The following is a 19,049-nucleotide window of genomic DNA, read 5'->3' on the forward strand; positions in this document are numbered from 1 at the left end:
GGAAGCAGCGCCACGTTTTTCACATTGTGCTCAAAAGGGACCGTAAAATAGTTGGGGAGGGGGAGATGAAGTACACCGGGCTCTAATAAAACATACCAGACTCCGGTTTTCAGTGTGGTGCAACTTCGTACTCTACACGCAGGGAAAATCTGGGGCTGCTTGGGGTTAGGTGGGTAACCAGGGCATCAGCTGGGCTCTGAGCAGCTGCTGCCGAAGTCACGAGCCGCCAGCTGTAAATACACATGTTGTAAAATAAGCTGCAGTTTGCACAATACACGATTCTGGCAAAAAGCCGAACCGGGTCTGGAAAACCGTCCCTCTCCGGTTTTGAGCCTCGGGTGGCTCAGTGGTGGAGCTGCGTGTGCCTTCTGGCGTGAGGGTTTTCAAGCAACCCCGAGTTACTCGACGTTTTCAAGACACGGTGAAGGCAGAGAACCGTTTTCCTGCACCCAGAAAACAGCTTTATTTTCCAAAGCAGCCAGGCTGCAGGCAGCACAGCCCGGTTGATCCTGGGTAGGGCGAGCGCAGAGCTGCCTGTACGCCGCGGAGCCGGGCTCTGGTGCTTCATGATTAATCGGGGTGGACATCCCCTACGTGACCTGCGGAGAGCACAAGGCAAAGCCGCGGCAGCCTGACCTGGCTTGGCCAGCTCCCACGGGGGCTGGAACAGGCACCGGGAGCGGGGCTGGGCCAGTGGCAGCCCACGTGCAGATTACCAGAGCGGGAGAAGTATCCCTTTTATATATGCCTTTACATATATATGCCTCTACAGAAACAACTCCAAACCCCAGGTCTGACCGGATTTGGGTTGTCAGGCTATTTAAAAGCCCACCCCATGTGTGTCCCTGAACAGGAGGTCACAGATTGGGGACTCAGATAATTTTAATACTCTTTCCAGCTCTTTGACTGGCTTTTGCATAACTGTAGACAGTTTCATTCACTTCTCCGCACCCTGCCATGACACAGGGATGTTGTGACTCCAGTGGGACCGTCCTTTTTTAGAAGGACTCTGCTCTGGGATAGCAAACTCAGCCTGGAGTGTGTCATCTCCATGCCAGCTCCAAATTCTTCTCCCTGAACCCCAGCCACCCTCAGTTCAGGTTTTTTTCCTGCGCTGTGGGAATGCTATAGGCAGGATCTCTTCAAGACCAAGTATGTAGGCATGTTAAGACAGAGGGTAGAAGATCACATATCCATCCCAAAGGTAAATGTAGGCATTCAGAGAACTCCTCAGTGAATTGGGCTGAGCTCTGTCCCCAACGCAGGATGCCTAAGCCAAATCAGCCCACTCTGCTCGTGGGCTGTGCTCACAGGAAACACAAGCAGGTTTGGGGAAAAACAAGCAGGTTTAGGGAAAAATAAGCAGGTTGGGTATTGGAGGGGAAAAAAAAACAAGCTGGGTGTTCAGAGGATGTTTGCAGCTGATTTTCTGTCTGCCCTGCAGGTCTTTGCTGCATCTGGCTTGCGACGGAGCAGGGCAGGCTCTCACCCTTACCTTTGCTAGGGGAAGCAGAGTAATGCCCTGTCCGCTGGTGCCCGCGGCTGCCCAGCTTTCACCCGGCAGAGCTCGTTTCCGCACGCTGCCACTGCACGGCATCTCTGCCTGGGAAATCCCGGTGCCAAGCTCCTGCTTGGGGCCAGGCATCGTTTCTGTTCCCAAAAAAGGCTGGCATCACCCCGTGTGTCGCCTGACCTGCTGCCTAGCTGGGCACGGTCACCAGCGTCATTGCCAAGAGTCCCCGCAAGCCTCACGTCCCCAGTATTTAACAACTTGCATGCAAGAAAACCTGCTGAGAGCGGGGTCGCAGCCTTCTGTCAACCAGGGGACTGGGACTCCTGCAGGGGGGTGTTTGGCTCCTGCTTTCCAAGGAAAGTCTCCTGAGAGCCGAGCTGACCTGTTGTTGTATTCGGGGACCACCTCCTGCACTCAAACACTTGCGGCGGGGATGCGGGTGACGGCTGTAGGTATGAGATGAGGCTTCTGGTCCTTGTTACTGCTCATTGCAGCTCCTGCACAGTTGCTGCATCATGGCCTCTCTCAATCTCAGCCATGAGCAGCAACATCTCCAACCCTCTCCAGAGCATCCCAGGAGAGGATTTTTGCCCAGTGTAACCTGCAAATTGCTTCTTCCTCCTTGTCAGCAGCTTGGGTCGGGTCCCACAGGCTTACCCCTGCCCCTTGAGCTGGGGAGACGAACCCACTTCATCCATCCACGCCTGTGCACCCACTCCCCTGCACTCCCTTGCATCACAAGGTCACCTCCAATATTGACTTCCAGCTAGCGTAGATGTTTAACTTCTGTCCAGTTTTGCAAGTAATTCTTGTGTGCAGCCCCAGTGACTCCACTGAGTATGCATTACAGCATCAGCCCCTAACTCGGGAGGAATTTATCCTCCATGTTCCCAAAAGAAACAGCTCCTTGGCCGGAGGAGCTCCCGTTCCTCCCCCTTCCCTCCTGCCCCCGACAGGACCAGGACCCCCATGCTCCAGCTCTGTTCCTCTCCCACATTCCCAGTTCGTCGCGCCCCATCCCCGCTGTGCTGTGCTGCTCCCCGAGAAGTGATTCACTGCCTGACACCTCCGGGTGCTGTGGGCATACCTGCGGTGTCGGGCTCCCCTCTGATTTAAGGGGACGGTAATTACAGCCTTGTGCAGGATTTTTAGGAAGGCTGGGAAAACCAGTTTGGTCATCCCTGGCCCCAAGGTCACGTCCCTGCGCTGCTTGAGACCAACAGGGGAGGAGGGGCTCAGTCACTCGGGGAATAAACGGCAGGTCCAGGGCAGGTCGCTGGGGCACCCCTATGTGCAAACCCCTCAGCATCCCCCCTTAGCTCCTGCCGTCCCTGGGACGGGGTGTAGCGCCCGGCTGGGGTGGCAGAAGGGGGCTCAGGGTCTGGCCTCGTGGGGGCTGGATAACAGGGCAGCGTGGGACGGGGGTAGCGCCCGGCTGGGGTGGCAGAAGGGGGCTCAGGGTCTGGCCTCATGGGGGCTGGATAACAGGGCAGCGCCTGGAGCCTCTCCAGCCTCCTGCCACCCCCCAGCACACTGCATCCCCCGGCTTCTAGGCAAAAGCGCTCACCCCATAGCCTCCAGGACAGGGCACGTCCACACATGTACACACACACACTCAGATACATGTGCATACATGCATATATGCACACACAAAGACATATATACATATACAACTGCACACACACACATATGTATACACCCCACCATGCACATATACCTCTAGACACACATGCACACACATGCATGTCCACACATGCACATATAAACACACACACACGTGGATACACACATACACACATATACATACACACATATATAGGAATACATACATATATACAGACACATGCACACACACATGCACACACACCCACTACACACCCCTACACATACATATGCACACGTACACACACAAATACACACGTACACATCCATGCATGCACATACACACAAACCTGCACACATACACCTACACGCACATGTAGTCACGCACACAGAGCCACAGCAAGAAGCTGCCAGCTCTGCTGGAGCCAGGGGGGCCTGGGGACTTGGGAGTGCTGGGGGGAGTTTAGAGGGGTTGGGGGGACCGGGGCAGGTTGGCTCCTGGACGTGGCACCCTGGGGCAGCCGGGCAGCCCGGCCAGCCCTGCAGTGGGGAGCAGGGCCAGTGACGCCTTTCCCAGAACAGGTTATTTAATGAAGTATTTCAGCACCTAGTGAGTCATTAATTACACCCCATCCTACAATGCTAATACTACTACTACTACTAAAAAATATTTTACAGCATTCCATGCCCTGTGCCCACCCTTGCAGGCGTGACGCCCCTCCTACCATCCCACCTTGCCTAGAGAGCCACGGCATGGCCCCAGCCTCCTGCCCACTGCCAGGCTCCCACTTCCAGCCACGCTTCATCCCTGCCACCTGGAAACCCCTGGGGAATTGGAGGAATCCTTCCCCTGACTCTGTCCCAGGAATCTGGGGTTTCCCAGCCCAGGTGAAGCCATTCCCAGGCAGGTTCTCACTGAGGGTGAGCATCCCCAAACTCTGTGTACCACCATCTTCTCAGCATGGCATCCCAGAGCTCCTGCTTTCCTAAGAGGCGCAGATGGACAGCAAGCTGGCATCAGCGTACGCCTGGGGAAATCCCACATCAACAACAGCTATCCAGACACCACCATCAAATTCAACAGTGGCATCTTACAAATGGCAAAACTCCCCAAAATAACATGCATACTTCCTTTAAAACATCTACATCCCACTAAAGAATCCAAAGCCACTGACTACTGTCACAGACAGCCAAGCCACCCAAATACCTGACACTGTATCCTGCAGAGTCAACCCCAAATCCCAGAAGGTCCATGACCACCAACCCCAGGGCAAAAACCACAACCCTTCGCTCCACACCAATGGAAATCACGCGTGGGCACACAGCCTGCCGCTCCACACTGGGACGAGCTGGTGTGACAGTCAGTACTCAAAATATCTCCCATCAGATAACAGCACTGGTGGGACCAACCAGTCCCACTGAGGTTTTTCCTCTTCCCGTTTGGTTATTTCTGTCTCCATCTGTTCCTCACTTGGTTCACCCGTGCTGCTGGAGCAGGGCTGTCCTTTCCCCTGGGACGCAAGGAGGGCCAAGGGCGATGTTGAACCACTGGCGGGATTGCTGGTGTCCCAAAAAGGGGGAGTTGCAGAAGAAAAAGGGGTTTGCTGCTCCCCACCATCCCTTCACACTTGGCAATACAAAAAGGCCACTGGTGATTTGCAGACATGGTTCCCGCATTTTTTGTCCAAGGGGACACAAGCGCCTTCAGCCTGCTGAAGTCGTTTGCAAACAGGGTACTAGATCCCAGCCCAGCAACCTCCTGCCCACAGGCTTGGACCTTTGAACACGCTGAGCTGGAGTGTGGGGAGGCGCAGGCCTGCCCAGTGCTGCCTTTCCTAGGACCATCTCTCAAAAACCCGAGCACCTCCAAACCTCAGCCCACCTCCGCACCGGCTGGGGCCCCCGCCCGCACAGCTCGAACCACTGTGCACGAGTGCACAGCCGCAGGCACACCCACGTGCACACACACCCTTGCTCCCTCTGCTCCTGCCCCTGGAATGCTGCTGGCATCACGTGCAGCCGGCGGGAAGGAGCTCTGGTCGGATGGGGCTGCCGAGTAGGTTTAGCCGTCACGTTGACCCCAGCTCGTGCTGCGTCCGCCCTCCCTCTGCACCGCCTTGTCCCACCCCGGGGCCATCCCGCAAATGCTGCCGCTGTGGAAATGCTCCAGTCACACGTCGGCTGTGGGGAGCTAAACCTCGAGCTAAAACCTTGGCATGTCCCCAGGCTCGGCATCACCCCTGGATGTCTCACGCTTCCCCACGGGAAAAGCCAGCTCCTGCCAGGGGCTCTCCCCACCAGACCTTTGCATCCATCTCTAATCCCCCTCGGCCACCCCACAGCCACTTTTTTCCCAAGCTCCCCAAAACCTGATCCCAGCAATGGTGCCTGGAGCGAGGCAGAAAGCCACAGTCCAGCCATGCAAGGACGTGGCACTTCTCATTGCCCAGCCAATCCCTCCGAGCAGCCTTATCCAGATTTGATGGCGCTTCTTGCTTCTCCTGGGGAGAGGGGGTTCTGTCCCATCCCAGCAGTATCTGCATTTCATTGTAGGATTAAATAGTTCCTCCCTTTGGTTTCTAAAGTACTTTCAAGTGCTTCAAATTCTCAAGTATTAACGCATGATAGAGTCATTTGTAACTCCTGGACAAAAATAATCTGGTACACAGAGTAATGACACAAGAAAGCACTCCTGTAATGTTTGACTGTCCATCCCAAGTATGGCCAAATCCCAGAAATGCATGGCTAATGAGCAATCTTCCTGATGGCCAAGAAGTGGGAGACCTCATTAAGGCAAAGAAATAGGGTAAAGTAGATATTTGTAGCCATTGAAGCTTTAAACAAAACCCCAAGGGTTTCACTGCCAGCTTGAGGCAGTCACCAGCACATTTCTGGCAGCCACCGAAAGAAGTCCCGAGAGAGCTGGAGCCCAGCTCCTGGCTCAGACACCACCAGCTCCTTGCCCATGGGATAGGGTCAGAGGGATGCCAAGGTCCCTCCTGGCGCTCAGGGACCACCCAGGCAATGCCACACCGATTTTAATCGGTGCGAGCATTTTAAACGAGCATATATTATGCGAGCATATATTTAAACGAGCCTCAATCAATTAAATATGTGCTCGCATATAATATATGCGAGCACATATTTAAACAAGCCTCAATCATCACTCGTTGCTTGAATGGATGATGGTTTGTTAAGTCTCACCTGGTTCATTACGTCTCACCTGTCTGCATGGGGATGGAGCAGCCACTTTGCATCCCCCCACCAGCAGCAGAGGTAGCTCTGGAGCTTTACAAGGGTAAAGCCGAGGTTCATGGGATGGTACGACAGCCGGAGGTGGGTCGTACACCGCGAGGGTGTGTTATACGCTCTGCCTTAGGCAAAAAAAAAAAGCCTAAAAGGTCAAAAATTCAAAGAGGACTAAACCAATCCATACATATAGGTCAGGACGGAGAGGTAGAGACTGATTTTGACAGTCCAAAGCCAGCTGCTCTGGCAGCTTTATCTCAAAGCTGTGGCAACTTGAATTACATGAAGAAAATTAATGGGAAGTTGATATGCTTCATAACATGCTAGCAGTGTTTTGCCTTCTTTTAAATCACCTATTTGCCTTTTGCATAGGTTGTTTTGTGCCCTTGTTTTTATTTTCTGGTCCCTTTTGTTTGCTTTCTGTGACAGGCTAGGGAGTGAATTTATCTGATTTCCCGGCTGTTGCCGTGGGCTTTACACATAGCAACAGGGAGGAGAAACCTTTTTCTTTTTTTTCTGATAGAAAGAAACAACCTGCAGCCTCCAAAAATCACATTGGAGACCCTGAGGGAGGGGAAAAGCTCTGCCCGCTTTCCTCTTGCAGTTGTGCCATTTTTTATCAGTGATGGTTGTTCACCTTGTCTGTCCCACCAAAACAGCCCTCGGCAATCTCGTGCAGCAGAATGTTTTCCCCCCCAAAAATAAAAATTTAATCTCCAGGGAAGCTCCTGAGACCAGATGTAGTGGAGAGCGCCAGGAACATGCAAATGCGGCATTTATTTATTCATAGCTTAAACCTCTGAGTGCCAAACCGCCTGGCAATGTCAGTGCCCCCCCTCCCTTTCAGCCAAACCCAACCCACGTGGTGCTGGGCAAACATCAGCGGAAGTGATGATAATGATGATGACGACTTTATTAATTGAAATCTTCAGGCACACCTGGCTCAGATTTAACAGCTCTGGCCCTTTTTTTCTTTGTCCCAGCCCCCCCATCCCAATGACTCTTCAAGACAGGTATGGTCCATCCTTGTTCACCCCATGCAGAAACTGAGGCAGAGCAGTGGGGGGGTTGCCGGAGTGCAGGGAAGCTGAGTCAGAGCTGACATGGGCATTCAGGCAACTCCCTCACAGTTCTCCATTTTGCTCTCGCTTCCCACGGAAACAGAGATTATGCAACTGTGTTGTCTGTCTCTCTGCCAGATCCCTCCTCGTTCGTGGTTTTTAACCCACAGGAGCAGCTTCACCCCCAGGTGCAGGTGTTTCAGGGATGTTTTGTGGAATTAGGCAGGTCAGTTGGGAGGAGGAGAAAGACCAAAGTCTTCCTCCACTGGGAGGAAGGTAGCGGGGCACGCTGAACTGCATTACTAGCCACCTGAAACTCCACATAAGAGGGTGCTACCAGAGCTTCAAAGCTCTGCCGCTCCAGGAACATCTTGCAAAAGTCTTACCCTGTGGATGTTGAGGCTGTTCCCCTCAGCAGCAGCACCCAGGGGAGAAAATATGGGCATGGGACCATACTTGAAGTCACCTGGGAGATGTTGGACATCTCGCTTTGGGGCATTTTCCTTTGATTTGTCTTTTAAACAATCTGTGGGGGTGCACCCAAGACTCATGGTGCTTATTATGAAAGGAATGGAGACAAAAGGGAAATGGTTTTCAGATGGTCATAAGACCATAAGGTCTTTGTGTTCATAGGAGGAACAGCTGTTCAGGCTGTGACTCTTCTGTCCCCAGAAGACATCCCTGGGAAAGGTTATGGTAGAGCCTGTAAAATTACAAGGGGCAGAGTGTGCTTGGATAGAAAAGGACCATTCATCGTCTTCTCCACCATGAGGATAAGGGCATCAAAAAAACTAGCAGGTGGCAGGATCAAAACAAACCAGAGGAAATGATTCTGCACCCAAACAGGTGATTAGATTGGGCAGCTGTTTGCCACAGGATGTTGCAAATGCTTAAAATCTACTCAGCTTCAAAAATAACTAAACAAATTCATGGGAGAAAAATCTACTGATGACTATTAAGTACAAGGACACCTCTGACTCAGGGAGTCTGAGTCACAAAAAAATGTTGGAGGTCAAGGAAATATTCTGGGGAAATATAACTTGTCCTTACGTCCTTTCAAGGGTAGCCTTCCATGAAGACAGGTGCGCGGCTGGACGGGCCATTGGGGGCCATTTCTATATTTGAGAATATAGAAGCACCCAACACTGAAAGTCAGCATCAGTTGTGATGTTTGTTACCCAGCTGCATTAATCTGCCCCAAAATCTCGCTGCTGTGCTGTGCAAAGCATCTCCTGGCGGCATGACGTCTGGGGGGGGACATGTGGATCCCGGCAGGTGGGGAAAGAAGATAGTACCCAGCGGGACCCATGCAGGCAGGTTCCTGGAGATAGGGTGACAGCGGGTGAATCACTCAGTGCAGCGCCTTGATAGAGCACCAGCTGCTGGCTCTCGAGCCAAGAAACCGAGCCTGAAGGCCGAGATAAGGCAAGGGAAGAGGGAAACCAGCCCGTGACCTGGCAGTGAGAATTTCCAAATCTTCTTTTTCATTCCTGTGACACAGGAACACAAGATCAAAAGGGAAAATATTCAAAGCAATTAATACATACCCTGAGCAGGCACAGTCCAGCCCAGCTGCCCCAGACCCAGCTGCAGGGTCCGGCTCTGAAGTGGTGAGCAGGGCACGGCATGTGCAATATCCTCATGGTCTTCATGACCAAGGGTCCCTGAGAGCTGGACAGTGGAAGCACCAGTAGGAGCTGGATTCAGAGTCATCCCAGTGGATGGTAGCACCCTTCCATCTTTTGGGCTGCTCTCACGTCTGTGTCTATAAAAGAGACAAGTTAATTGCCCGCCAAACAGCCTCCAAATCTTCAAGCCCTCTATTACCCCCGTATTACTGTGCATCCACTGAATGGAAAGAATACCATCTTCACACCAAGGGCTTTGCAAAGTGTTACCATCCCTCTGTCTGTGTGCAAAGTGTCTCCTGTGAAGCCAGCATCAGCACCAGCAGAGAGCCTCGAAGCGTTGGGTCTCGCTCTGCAGCCATCTCTAGTGTCAATAAAATGCTGCCAGCCACATCGCCAACCAGGCGCCCATGAAATACAGTCAATAAGTGAGAAACCTCTTGTTTTCTCCTGCTTTGCCAAGCCTTTGGAAATACCTCCAAGGATGACAGCAGCCATGAGTGTCACCGGTTATATGTATTCCCATGTCCTATGTTCTGAGAGCCCCAAATAAAGTATTACTTGAATGTTTTTTGTTATTTATTAATCATCAGAATATTAAGAGTAACGGCAGGGTATTTTCATTGTGCTCTTTTATCAAATCCTTTGACAGCTTTCACAAATTTTTAGACAGCAAGTAGATATGAAAGAAGCACATATGTATATATATTTCATATATATGTGAAAGACGAGATGTTGATGAGTGTAAACAAAAAGGAGGGTAGTGCAGCAGAATCAACAGGACAATATTTTCACATATATGAAAACAAAACCAGAAGAATACCCTATGATCAAGTTAAGCTGAACTGGAGATGGCTCTGGAAGGAACAGCTTTATACTGTTAGAGGACAAGCTAGGCATGACGTTACTAAACCCTGCATTCTAATTTCTTTTGCTCATAAGTGATCAGGTAAATGAAAGTATGTCTCACTAGGGAAAAACTCTGCATTTCTGAAGCTGAGCATGTGTTTGGCTGCCAAGGGAAGGATCTGAGTGCCCCGGCAATGCTCACCAGTGCTGCACTTAAAGAAAAAAGAAAAGAGAAATACATTAAAAATGGATGCTGAGAGAAGAACGTGCTTGAGGTGAGAAAACCTTTTATCCAAGTTGTGTGGCCTTCATGATATTTTGTCCTCTTCTTTACAAAGGGAAGGATTTGCTCCCTGTAAGGTGCTTGCTGCTTCCTCCAGTTCCCATTTTGCAGCCCCCGCTCCGTACATTTTCCCTGTCGAGGGAGATGCTTTCAAGCCTCCAGGGCTTCCCTGCTTTGCCCCACTCACTCACCTCTCGCACCAGAGGGGCAGCAGGAAGAGGGAAATAGCTAAAACTTGCCCTTTTTGGTCCTTCCCAGCAACCAGCAAGTATATTCAGCTTTTTTTTCCTTCCCTGGGGTGAGAACAAGGAAGGGTCCTTTGACTACCTCAGAGACAGGGACCGCGCAGATCAGACAGGACCAGGCTGCAGGCAGCTCACCCAGCTGAACGCCTCCCCTGCAGCGCCAGTGAATGTGTCACCCTCTCCCACCCATTTCCCACCCTGTACCAGAGACAAGAACAAGAGCATTTTAATTTAAAGCACTGTGGAAATGAGGGTCCAGATGCAAAGGCTTGGGTTGGCTCTTAAACTCCTTCCCTCCTACTCTTTCAGACCCTCGGGACGTCCATGCAAATACAAAAAAAAAAAAATATTGAGAATTAAATCCACAGCTGGTAGTTTGGGCAGCATCAGAGCCTTCTCCAGCTTTAAAATTGGGGTGCTCCTGCAGGGAGGACTGGCCCTGATGCACACCGGGATGCAAGCATGCAGCCCGGCGCTGGCTCCTTTTGCGCTCTGCCAGCCCTTGTATCAACAGCCAGGGTTCAGAGAAGAGGAATAACCCATCCTACAGGCCAGGCAGAAGATGCTGAGGTGTGCTAGATGGCACAAGGATGTGGGATATGCCAAACCCACCATGCATTGAAAGCTTCAAGTCGGTGTGGCCAAGGTGTTTCCTGCAGGATGGAGAAGCATGCAGGTAATTAATGGAAATATCCCAGCAGGTGAACAAGTCTGGAGGAGACCTACCTGGCCCTGCGGGCAGCTGTAGATGGGGATTAAGATGGTGGCACAGCAAAGCACTGAGACACAGCACCTACAGGGCACAGCCACCCTCTGCCTTGTCCACAGCTCCCCCAAGGACCCTCTCGCAGGGCTGAGCCCTCCAGCCACGGCCACGAAAACTGGGAATGGACACACCAGGGTTGCCCCAAGGTCTGCAACAGGGTGCCAGCGGAGCAAGGAGGACCAGCGAGAGGTGGCTGCAGGGAACATGGGTGTAGGGGAGCTGGTGGGGCCGAGGGGCAGACGTTCAACCTCCAGCTATTGCCTCCTGAGCCCTCGTCCCTGCAGGCTGGCGTTGAGGCGCCTGTCCTTCCACGGGCCTCCCTTCTCCAGGAGGGTGTGTGAGCACTGCTCTCCCACTATTGTGTACATTGTCTATCACATAGACAATGTGGGAGGGTTTCAACCTTGTGAGATCAGACCAGTGGTTTTCTGATTGTTTTCTCCCAGACCCCTTAGAAGCTCTTCCCAAATTTCCACAGGATGGCAAGCCCCGACGTGGAGGTGACTGCGCTGCTCAGTGCATTCGGGCCAGGTAGTGAGGCTTCTCCAGACTTGTTCGCCTGTCTGGGGAATTTGCGTTAATTACCCTCCTGGTGACTCAGGCTTCTGCAGGAAGGTTCAGCCTCCTCCTCGCCACACTCGGGCACACAGCAGTTTGCAGGGCCGGTGCAACAGTTGTCTCCTCTATCTAGCCCAACGCTGCTGAGCAGGGCTTCACACCCACCAGAGTGTGGTTTCCAGAGCTCATAGTCTACCTGTGTGTACAGAGGAGTGAGACATTGCATCTGCCACATAAGTCCTGCAAGCATTTTTGCAGAGGAACATCTCATTTTTAGGAAGCTGGAGGTGGAGGCTCTAAGGGAACACCTCCTGCTCGAACCTCTCTCTGGACCTTCTTGCCCAAGGGAGTCTTTCTGCCACTCAGCAACCCAAGCCTGCTGCCTGTGCCTGGAGCTTGGTGCTTACGCTACAGTTTGGTTTCCTTCCTCTGAATCTGCTCATATTTGTTGTGGGAAGGGTCATGAAAAGGCCAAATTCAGCCTCGGCAAAACAAGGTCCAGCTCAACTCACTTCGCCCTCCCTCTGTTTCCTAATGGAAACTCTTCTTCGTGGTCAGTTTTCAAGGCCCTGGGCAGGACCTGAGCTGTGCATCTTCAGCTAAGCCTAGCTGGCCATGCATTTTAATGGAGCTACTGGCAGAAGATGACTGCATCGCTGCTGGAGACCAGCCCCCAGAGACCACTGGAGGTACAGCAGCGAGTGAGAGCGCTCGTAAGCTCAGCTGATAGTGGCTGATAATGTACTGGAAGTGAAAGATCTCAGCCCAGCATGGATCATGGTGTTGATGTGCACCCAGTCCCTGAACCAGGAGCGATGTGAGACCCAGAAAAGCTTCCTCCTCCCCCTCGCTCACCTTCTGCAAAATGCTGTCCCTTCTCACCGTGGCTTCTGCACAAATACAAGGAGCTGGCTGCTCTGAATGTAAAACCAGGGTCTGATGGAGCCGCTCAGGAGTCCACCACGCAGCTGCTCTGTGGGCTCCAGCTCCTTCACCCTGCTGCTAGTGCCTGCCTAACCCAGATGGCTCAACCCCGGGAATGGGGACAGCCGGGAGTCCCTGCTTGATGGTCACCCACTTTCAAGGGAAGGACAGTCCTGCAGAGCTGACACTGCAGCAGAGGTGAAGGTGAAGCACTGGGGATGTCAGCTTAGGCTGGTGCCTCTCCTAGAGTGCACCCAGGTCCTACGCCAGCTTGTGCCAGTGATGCTGATGGCCGTGCCATCTCAGCCACACTGTAATGCTTGAGACAGGGGTGTCTTGTGCAGCAAGAATAACCTAAAACGCTAGTCCCCAACACAGAAACTATTGCTGGGACCGAACCGTAAGGATATCTCAGTGACATCCCTTCAACAAAGTGTTATGTCCCTCAGATCACTGCTTTGGAGGGTGACAACGGTCACTTCATGCTTCAACAGAAATCAGATCAGGAGCCTCTGAGGACCACAGCGTGTACCACTGCTACTGTGTGCAGCTGGAGGACTGTCCCCATAGCTGGCAGGTTGAACAGGCTCAGATACTTCTGTGGACTGAGCCCAGAATGGGAGGTGTAAAATGGCCTGAACAGTCGGTTACACAAACTCTTTGGAAATGCAAACCCCTGTCTGACAGGCATAAGGTCACAGCCATCACCCTCCCCAGGCCCTGGAATCACAGCTGAAATAGCATTGTAATGGCTTATAATTTATTCATCAGCTGAATGAGAGCAGCAGCAGGCATTTTGATGGCACTCTTTTTCAAACCCCTGTGATGGACTTCACCATTTTAAAAGAGCAAACGAGAGTAGAAAGAAAAAAAAAAAAAAACAACTTTATGCCATTCAAAATTAAAGAAACAGAAAAAAGGGCAAATCAAAATAAGGTTAAAAAACCCCACTAAAGATTTCTTTTTTTCTTCATTTTTCTTCTGCTTTGTTCTGAATCTTCCAAACTTTGCATTTCTCTGCTAGTGGCTACTTTGATGCAGGAGGCTCCCATTTACCCAGATGCTGCCAGCTGGTGCTCAAAAGCAGCTTTTCATCCCTGTGACGAGTTCTGCCTGAGGATCGGCTTGCCCCATTTTTAGGTGAAAGAGAGTCAAAAGGTGAATTTCGGACAGACCTTTATCCTCAAAGATTCACAGTCATTTCCCTTGAGTACTTGGATGCTCTGCTCCCCAAATATAGGAACCTATATAGGTGCCACTGTGAAGGCAAGGACTTTTGTATGCCCATTCTCTTTTTCGGGAGGTGAGGATCAGCCTGTGCAGTATTGCTGCATTGCTCACTTGGGCAGCAGAGCAGAGAATTGCACTTTGATTTCCCTCATTAAATGCTTGAGTAGTTTTTTGGGGGAAATCTTTCCTTGGAAACAGGGCATTAGAACATGGGTTGAGATCCATCACCGTGGTGCTTGTCTGCCCCTCGGTCTGGGACCGAGGCATCTAGTGTAAATAAAAGAAGTAACCCCAGATTCCTCTGTCGCTGGTTCCTCCGGGGCTTAGAAACCAGCCTGCAAAGCCCCAAGTGGTGTTTCCCCTCAGCCCACGGGCAGCGTGTGCTGCTGCGGTGGGAACGATGCGCTGCCAACACCGGTATGACCTTGGCTGGAGATTTGCATCCAGCTTGGGCAACAGCACTCCAGGAAGAAGATGGAGGAAATAATCCTGGCCCCTCTCTCTATCTTCCTTATCCACATAGTGGTCTGAACAAGAAGAAACGGGATGAGATTTGGGCGGGGTGGGGCACCTAACAGCTCTCTAACAGGGAGGTGAGCTGAGCCCAGAGACACGTTGACCTAGGAGCAAGTGAATCTCCACTTTGGGCCGTTTGAAGGACAAATATTAAAGAACTGGTTGGGCAAATATGTCTTGGGCTGCTTAGGACAAGCTGATACTGCCTTGGGGCAGGAGGATGATGAGGTGGACCTCCAGATGTCCTGCTCTGCTTCAGTACAGCCCAAGGAATAGCTGTCAGAGGTTTCTCGTAGCCCCTGCCTGATCTTCTCCACCACAGGAGCATCCATCTGATGTGCCAGGGGTGAGAGACTGTTAAAGTCCAGCCCAGAGTCCTCAGGATCCCTGCCAACGCCTCACCAGAGCAGAGGAGCAGGGAGGAGGCGAGAGGAGAGGAGATGGTGGTGTCTTTTAGCCTGAGCAAGTCCGGTTTCCTAGAGGAAAGAGCAGATGTCTCATCCTTTGTGACACTCAGGAAAGAAATTGGATAAAGCACCAAAGAATATCATGTGAGATGATCCTACCCCAAGAACAGAGTAGCGTAGGTGGGACCTGCCCCATCTTCCCACCTCTTGTCTGCAAGCTCATGGGGCAGTAACCCTCTAATGTGACACTGAGACGGCATTTGTATTTTCAAGGCTTCTGCTGTTGCTAAGCAGAGGAGTTAACTCTCAGTTTGTCATCCTTCATGAATGCAGCTTGCAGGAAGGAGGAAAGAGAAGAGGAAGAGAGATATTAAAAATAGATGATGAGAACAAAGCAGAAAGGACTTGAAGAGAAGTTTTCATCTCAGATTTACATAAGGTGCCGATGGCATCTTGAGGTCCAGTTTACAGCGACAAGTTCCGCTGCTGGGGGCTGGATTAATGTCACGTGTAGCCTTCTCCTGTCCTGGTGAGAATTCCCCTTCCTGGAGCCACGTGTTCCTACACCAGACCCTATTTCTTGTTCTCTGAGCCCAAAGAACAAACCGATTCCCTCAGGTGAAAAAAAAAATGGAGATGAAGAGGGAACAATATGGTTTGTGGCAGAGCACACCCCACGGAGAGCCCTGCTTGCAAGCAGGCAGTGACCATCCACAGGAGAGCAGCTAAAGGAGGAGGAGAAGGCTTCATCCTTTCATTGCGATATATCGGAGCTGATTAGGGCGGAGAAATGCCATATGATAAATCAAAAAGTTACGTCAGCCGCAGGGCAGCCTGGCTAGGGGAAGGGGAACACCAGGCAGAGCAGCTGAGCCTCCCCGGGAGCGCAGGCAGAAATGCAGGCAGGAGCCCCGGAGGGGGCTGCCCAGGCTTCAAAGTGCTCTGTTGCTTCAGTGGTTTCTATTTTCTGTGAGCAGTGGATGTTTTTGTAAGAGAGGGGAAAAAAAAGTTGGGGGGAAAAAGACCAATTTTCTCTCTAAAAGCGGGCCTGATGGAAAAATTTCAGCCTGCCCTGCTGAATACACCAGGGCTTTCTTTACTTTCTGCCTTGCATGATTACCTCTTTCGTTAACATTCGAGACAGGCAGCAGGTGGAGATAAGTCCTGAATAGTTCCAAACTTTGCTTCTCCCATCTCTCCCAGCGTTAGGCTGGTTCAGACAAAGCCTGCGCTGGAGGCTGGCTGCAAGGAAAGGTGTTTCAATTACCATAGAAATAGAAGCAGCGCAATCCCAAAAGGGCTCGGCTCCCTCCTGTTGAATCAACCCAACGTTTTCCTCTGAGCCTGAGCAAAGCCATGTTTCACCGGTGAGCTGGGATTAACAGAGCAGAGCAGAGCAGGTCCTTGCCGGCTGGCATCGATGAGGAAGGTCACAGTGCGGCCCTCCAGGCTGGATGCATTATTAGACTCGTTAGCGATGAAAATGGGGGAAGTGGAGGGGCAGCTGGAAGTGGGTGCTGGGGCTGGGGCTTTTGGGAATGATGGTGGCCATAACATTAAACCTGGGTGTTTGGGAGGTGGGGATGGAGGTGTGAACGGGGCTGATAGGGTTTGCGGAGCACGAAGCAGTAATGCAGCATGGGCAGCTGGGACTGGGCTCTTGGGACTGGGAAGGACTGGGATGAAGCCAAAGATTCATTTCTGACCCCTGTCACGGGGTCGGGTGGGACGTGGTGGGCAGAGGTGAAGCACTTTCTCTCTCCCGGAGGAAGCACTGCTGAGAGCATCGTGTCTGGAACCCTCCCATATGTGGCCCAGATGTTGAGGTTCTGAGAAGGGTGGCCAAAGCCAATGGTGATGGAAGTACCTGCCACCCAGGAAGCCTGGCACCAAAGTCAGAGCTTGGCTCCTGCCCACATGTCCTGCCAGTCAACTTGATCCCGTGTTGATGAAACATTATGTCCGTCAACCCAAGACATAAATAAGACGAAGACGGGTCTGAGCTCCCTCCAGAAAACACACTCAGCATGGTACAGCCCAGCCACCGAGGAGCTCCTCCAACAAACAGGCCATGCAAGCATTTGTGATCCAGCCCTCCAGACTCCAGGCTGAGGATGCGAGTGCAGAATTAAGCAGCCTTCTGTAAATTTGAGCTCACTCCGGGGTGGTAAGGAGTGAGCAATGGCAGCTGACCTGTGCCTGCGTGTACAGGAAGACGCGCTTTTTTGCAGCATAGGCGGGCAAGCCGGGAATGGACGAGGGATATTCCTCCGGATTACCCCCATGGCAGTGAATGAGAGCTCATCCCAGCTCATGAGAAATCCCGTGCCAGCCTCCGCAGGGACAGTTTCCAGGGTGAGGTGGGATTTTGCAAGGGCCTGTGCCCCTGACACGTCAAGCTGGAGTATTTAGAATCATAGAATCATTTAGGTTGGAAAAGACCTTTAAGATCATCGAGTCCAACTGACTACAGCCTGGAGGCAGTCGCAAGCCCTGGACCAGGTACCAGTGCTGGTTCTGGAGCATCTTCGGAGGAGGTGATGGGGGCCTCCTTGGGGAGAGCCCAAGAGGCAGGAAGAGGGCAAACGGAGCAGTCGCAGGGACGAGCAGGAGGATGCAGTGCTTGCTGCCAGGCCGACAGCAAATTTGTCCTGGTAACAGCTGGTGCTTGGAAAAGCCATCTGCCTCCTGCTCTCCTCCTTGGGTGAGGGTCTGGAGAAGGAGCGGTGGCTGCCAAGTGCCAGGTAGAGACATCAAGGTCCACCTGCGGCCCCAGCCGCACAATCCCCTACCAATGCAGGGAGCCCCTGCTGTTGGTCTCATGCCTTTGGGAACGTCCATGGCTCTGGAAAAGGCAGGAGATTGGTCTAATGGTCACCCGTGCCCACGGGGCTGTCCTCGGGATGGGAAAGCAGCGTGTGGTGATGGAGACAAGGGAGAGGGTCAAAGCTATGTAAGAATGTAGGGATGATGGGACACATCATCCAGCCTGTTTGTCCAAGGAGCAGGAGCCTCTGCGAGGTGGACTCAGCCCTGCCACGTGCAGAGGGATGAAAGAAATGCCAAGCAGAAATGGGTTATGGAATCTCAAACACGAGGTGTCCAATGAATCCCATTCCTTTCTACGCGGGAACTGTGGTACTCTTGTTACTGTCTAAATAAATGTCCTGCCTCTCTGAACGTAGCCGAGTTGTTGGATGGAGGATGGATTGATGGGTGTTAATCCTGCAGCAGCGAGTCCTACAGTCTAATGAAATAAGTATTCCCTGTTAATTGGTTCCTACTTTCCGGACAGTCCCTGCTGACTCTCTCCTTGTTCTTGCTGTCTTTGATCACTTTGGTCATTTAATTAATCTCTAAAGTAAACACTTCTCAATCCCTCTCTGTACAGCAGCATCTCAGGGTCTTTTACCGTTTCATCCCTGGACTCCATGTCATCCAACGCCACAGATTTACGTTAAGGCATTAGGCTATTTTCACTTTAATTCATCCCCAATTTTTATTTGACCGCAAGTCCACAGACAGCAGAGATTTCCTTCAAATAACTCTGACATTTTGGGGGAGATACTACAATTAACTTAGAACTCATCACAGCCTCTTAGTTATTTAAATGATTCCTGTTAGAACCACGTTAATTCTTTAGTTCAAGGAATTTGGATTAATTTGAAATCAATCAGCTTTTCCCTGTCAGGGCTGTTATGTCCTCATTATTCCTCCTCTCCTGGCTGAGGTAAGACGTCCACCTTGCAAGTACATCCGTGCTGGGTATCGCTCCAGCAGCGGGGTGGCCCCCCGTGCTGACCGACGGGCAGGTGCCTGCACTAACGTTCCCCAGAAGTTGCACCATCTGGGGTTGTGCTCTGCTCTTTGTCCTCCTCCTGGATAACCGCTTTGTTATTTTTCTTTACTTTTATAACGAGTAATATTTACGTTATTTGTCTTGCTAAGCAACAGGCGCTTGCTCACGTTCACGGGACGATGTACTTTGCCGCCTCTGCGGGCGTTTTTCTCCCTTAAGCAGGTCAGGGAATTGGAGGAAGGGCCGAAACTGCATTTGCTGCCAGCAGCACCTCGCACACGCGTGGAGCCACGCGAAAGTAACACCCGTGTGCGTGGGGAGTAACCGCCTGTTCCCCTCCTACTGCTGCTGGGGGGCTGCTGCAGGATTTTTAGGGGACCCTGGGTCAGGCAAGGTCGCCCCTCAAAAACCGTCCTTTG

At 51.8% G+C, this 19,049-nt stretch overlaps 2 protein-coding genes across 2 annotated transcripts in view; one reads left to right on the plus strand and one right to left on the minus strand.

Annotated features, from left to right (window-relative positions):
• Positions 1 to 1,645, minus strand: part of NOL6 (nucleolar protein 6 (RNA-associated)) — a 30,875-nt gene extending 29,230 nt beyond the window's left edge. The window contains exon 1 of the mRNA XM_009331561.1: positions 1,496 to 1,645. Within this exon, the coding sequence (XP_009329836.1) occupies positions 1,496 to 1,645 (150 nt within the window). The remainder of the gene's footprint in view (positions 1 to 1,495) is intronic.
• A 4,701-nt stretch (positions 1,646 to 6,346) lies between these two features.
• Positions 6,347 to 19,049, plus strand: part of UBE2R2 (ubiquitin-conjugating enzyme E2R 2) — a 71,008-nt gene continuing 58,305 nt past the window's right edge. The window contains exon 1 of the mRNA XM_009331562.1: positions 6,347 to 6,451. Coding sequence (XP_009329837.1) covers positions 6,347 to 6,451 — 105 coding nt within the window. The remainder of the gene's footprint in view (positions 6,452 to 19,049) is intronic.

Source organism: Pygoscelis adeliae, unplaced genomic scaffold (genome assembly GCF_000699105.1).
Source record: "Pygoscelis adeliae isolate BGI_AS28 unplaced genomic scaffold, ASM69910v1 Scaffold68, whole genome shotgun sequence".
In the NCBI taxonomy this organism is placed as follows: Eukaryota; Metazoa; Chordata; class Aves; order Sphenisciformes; family Spheniscidae; genus Pygoscelis; species Pygoscelis adeliae.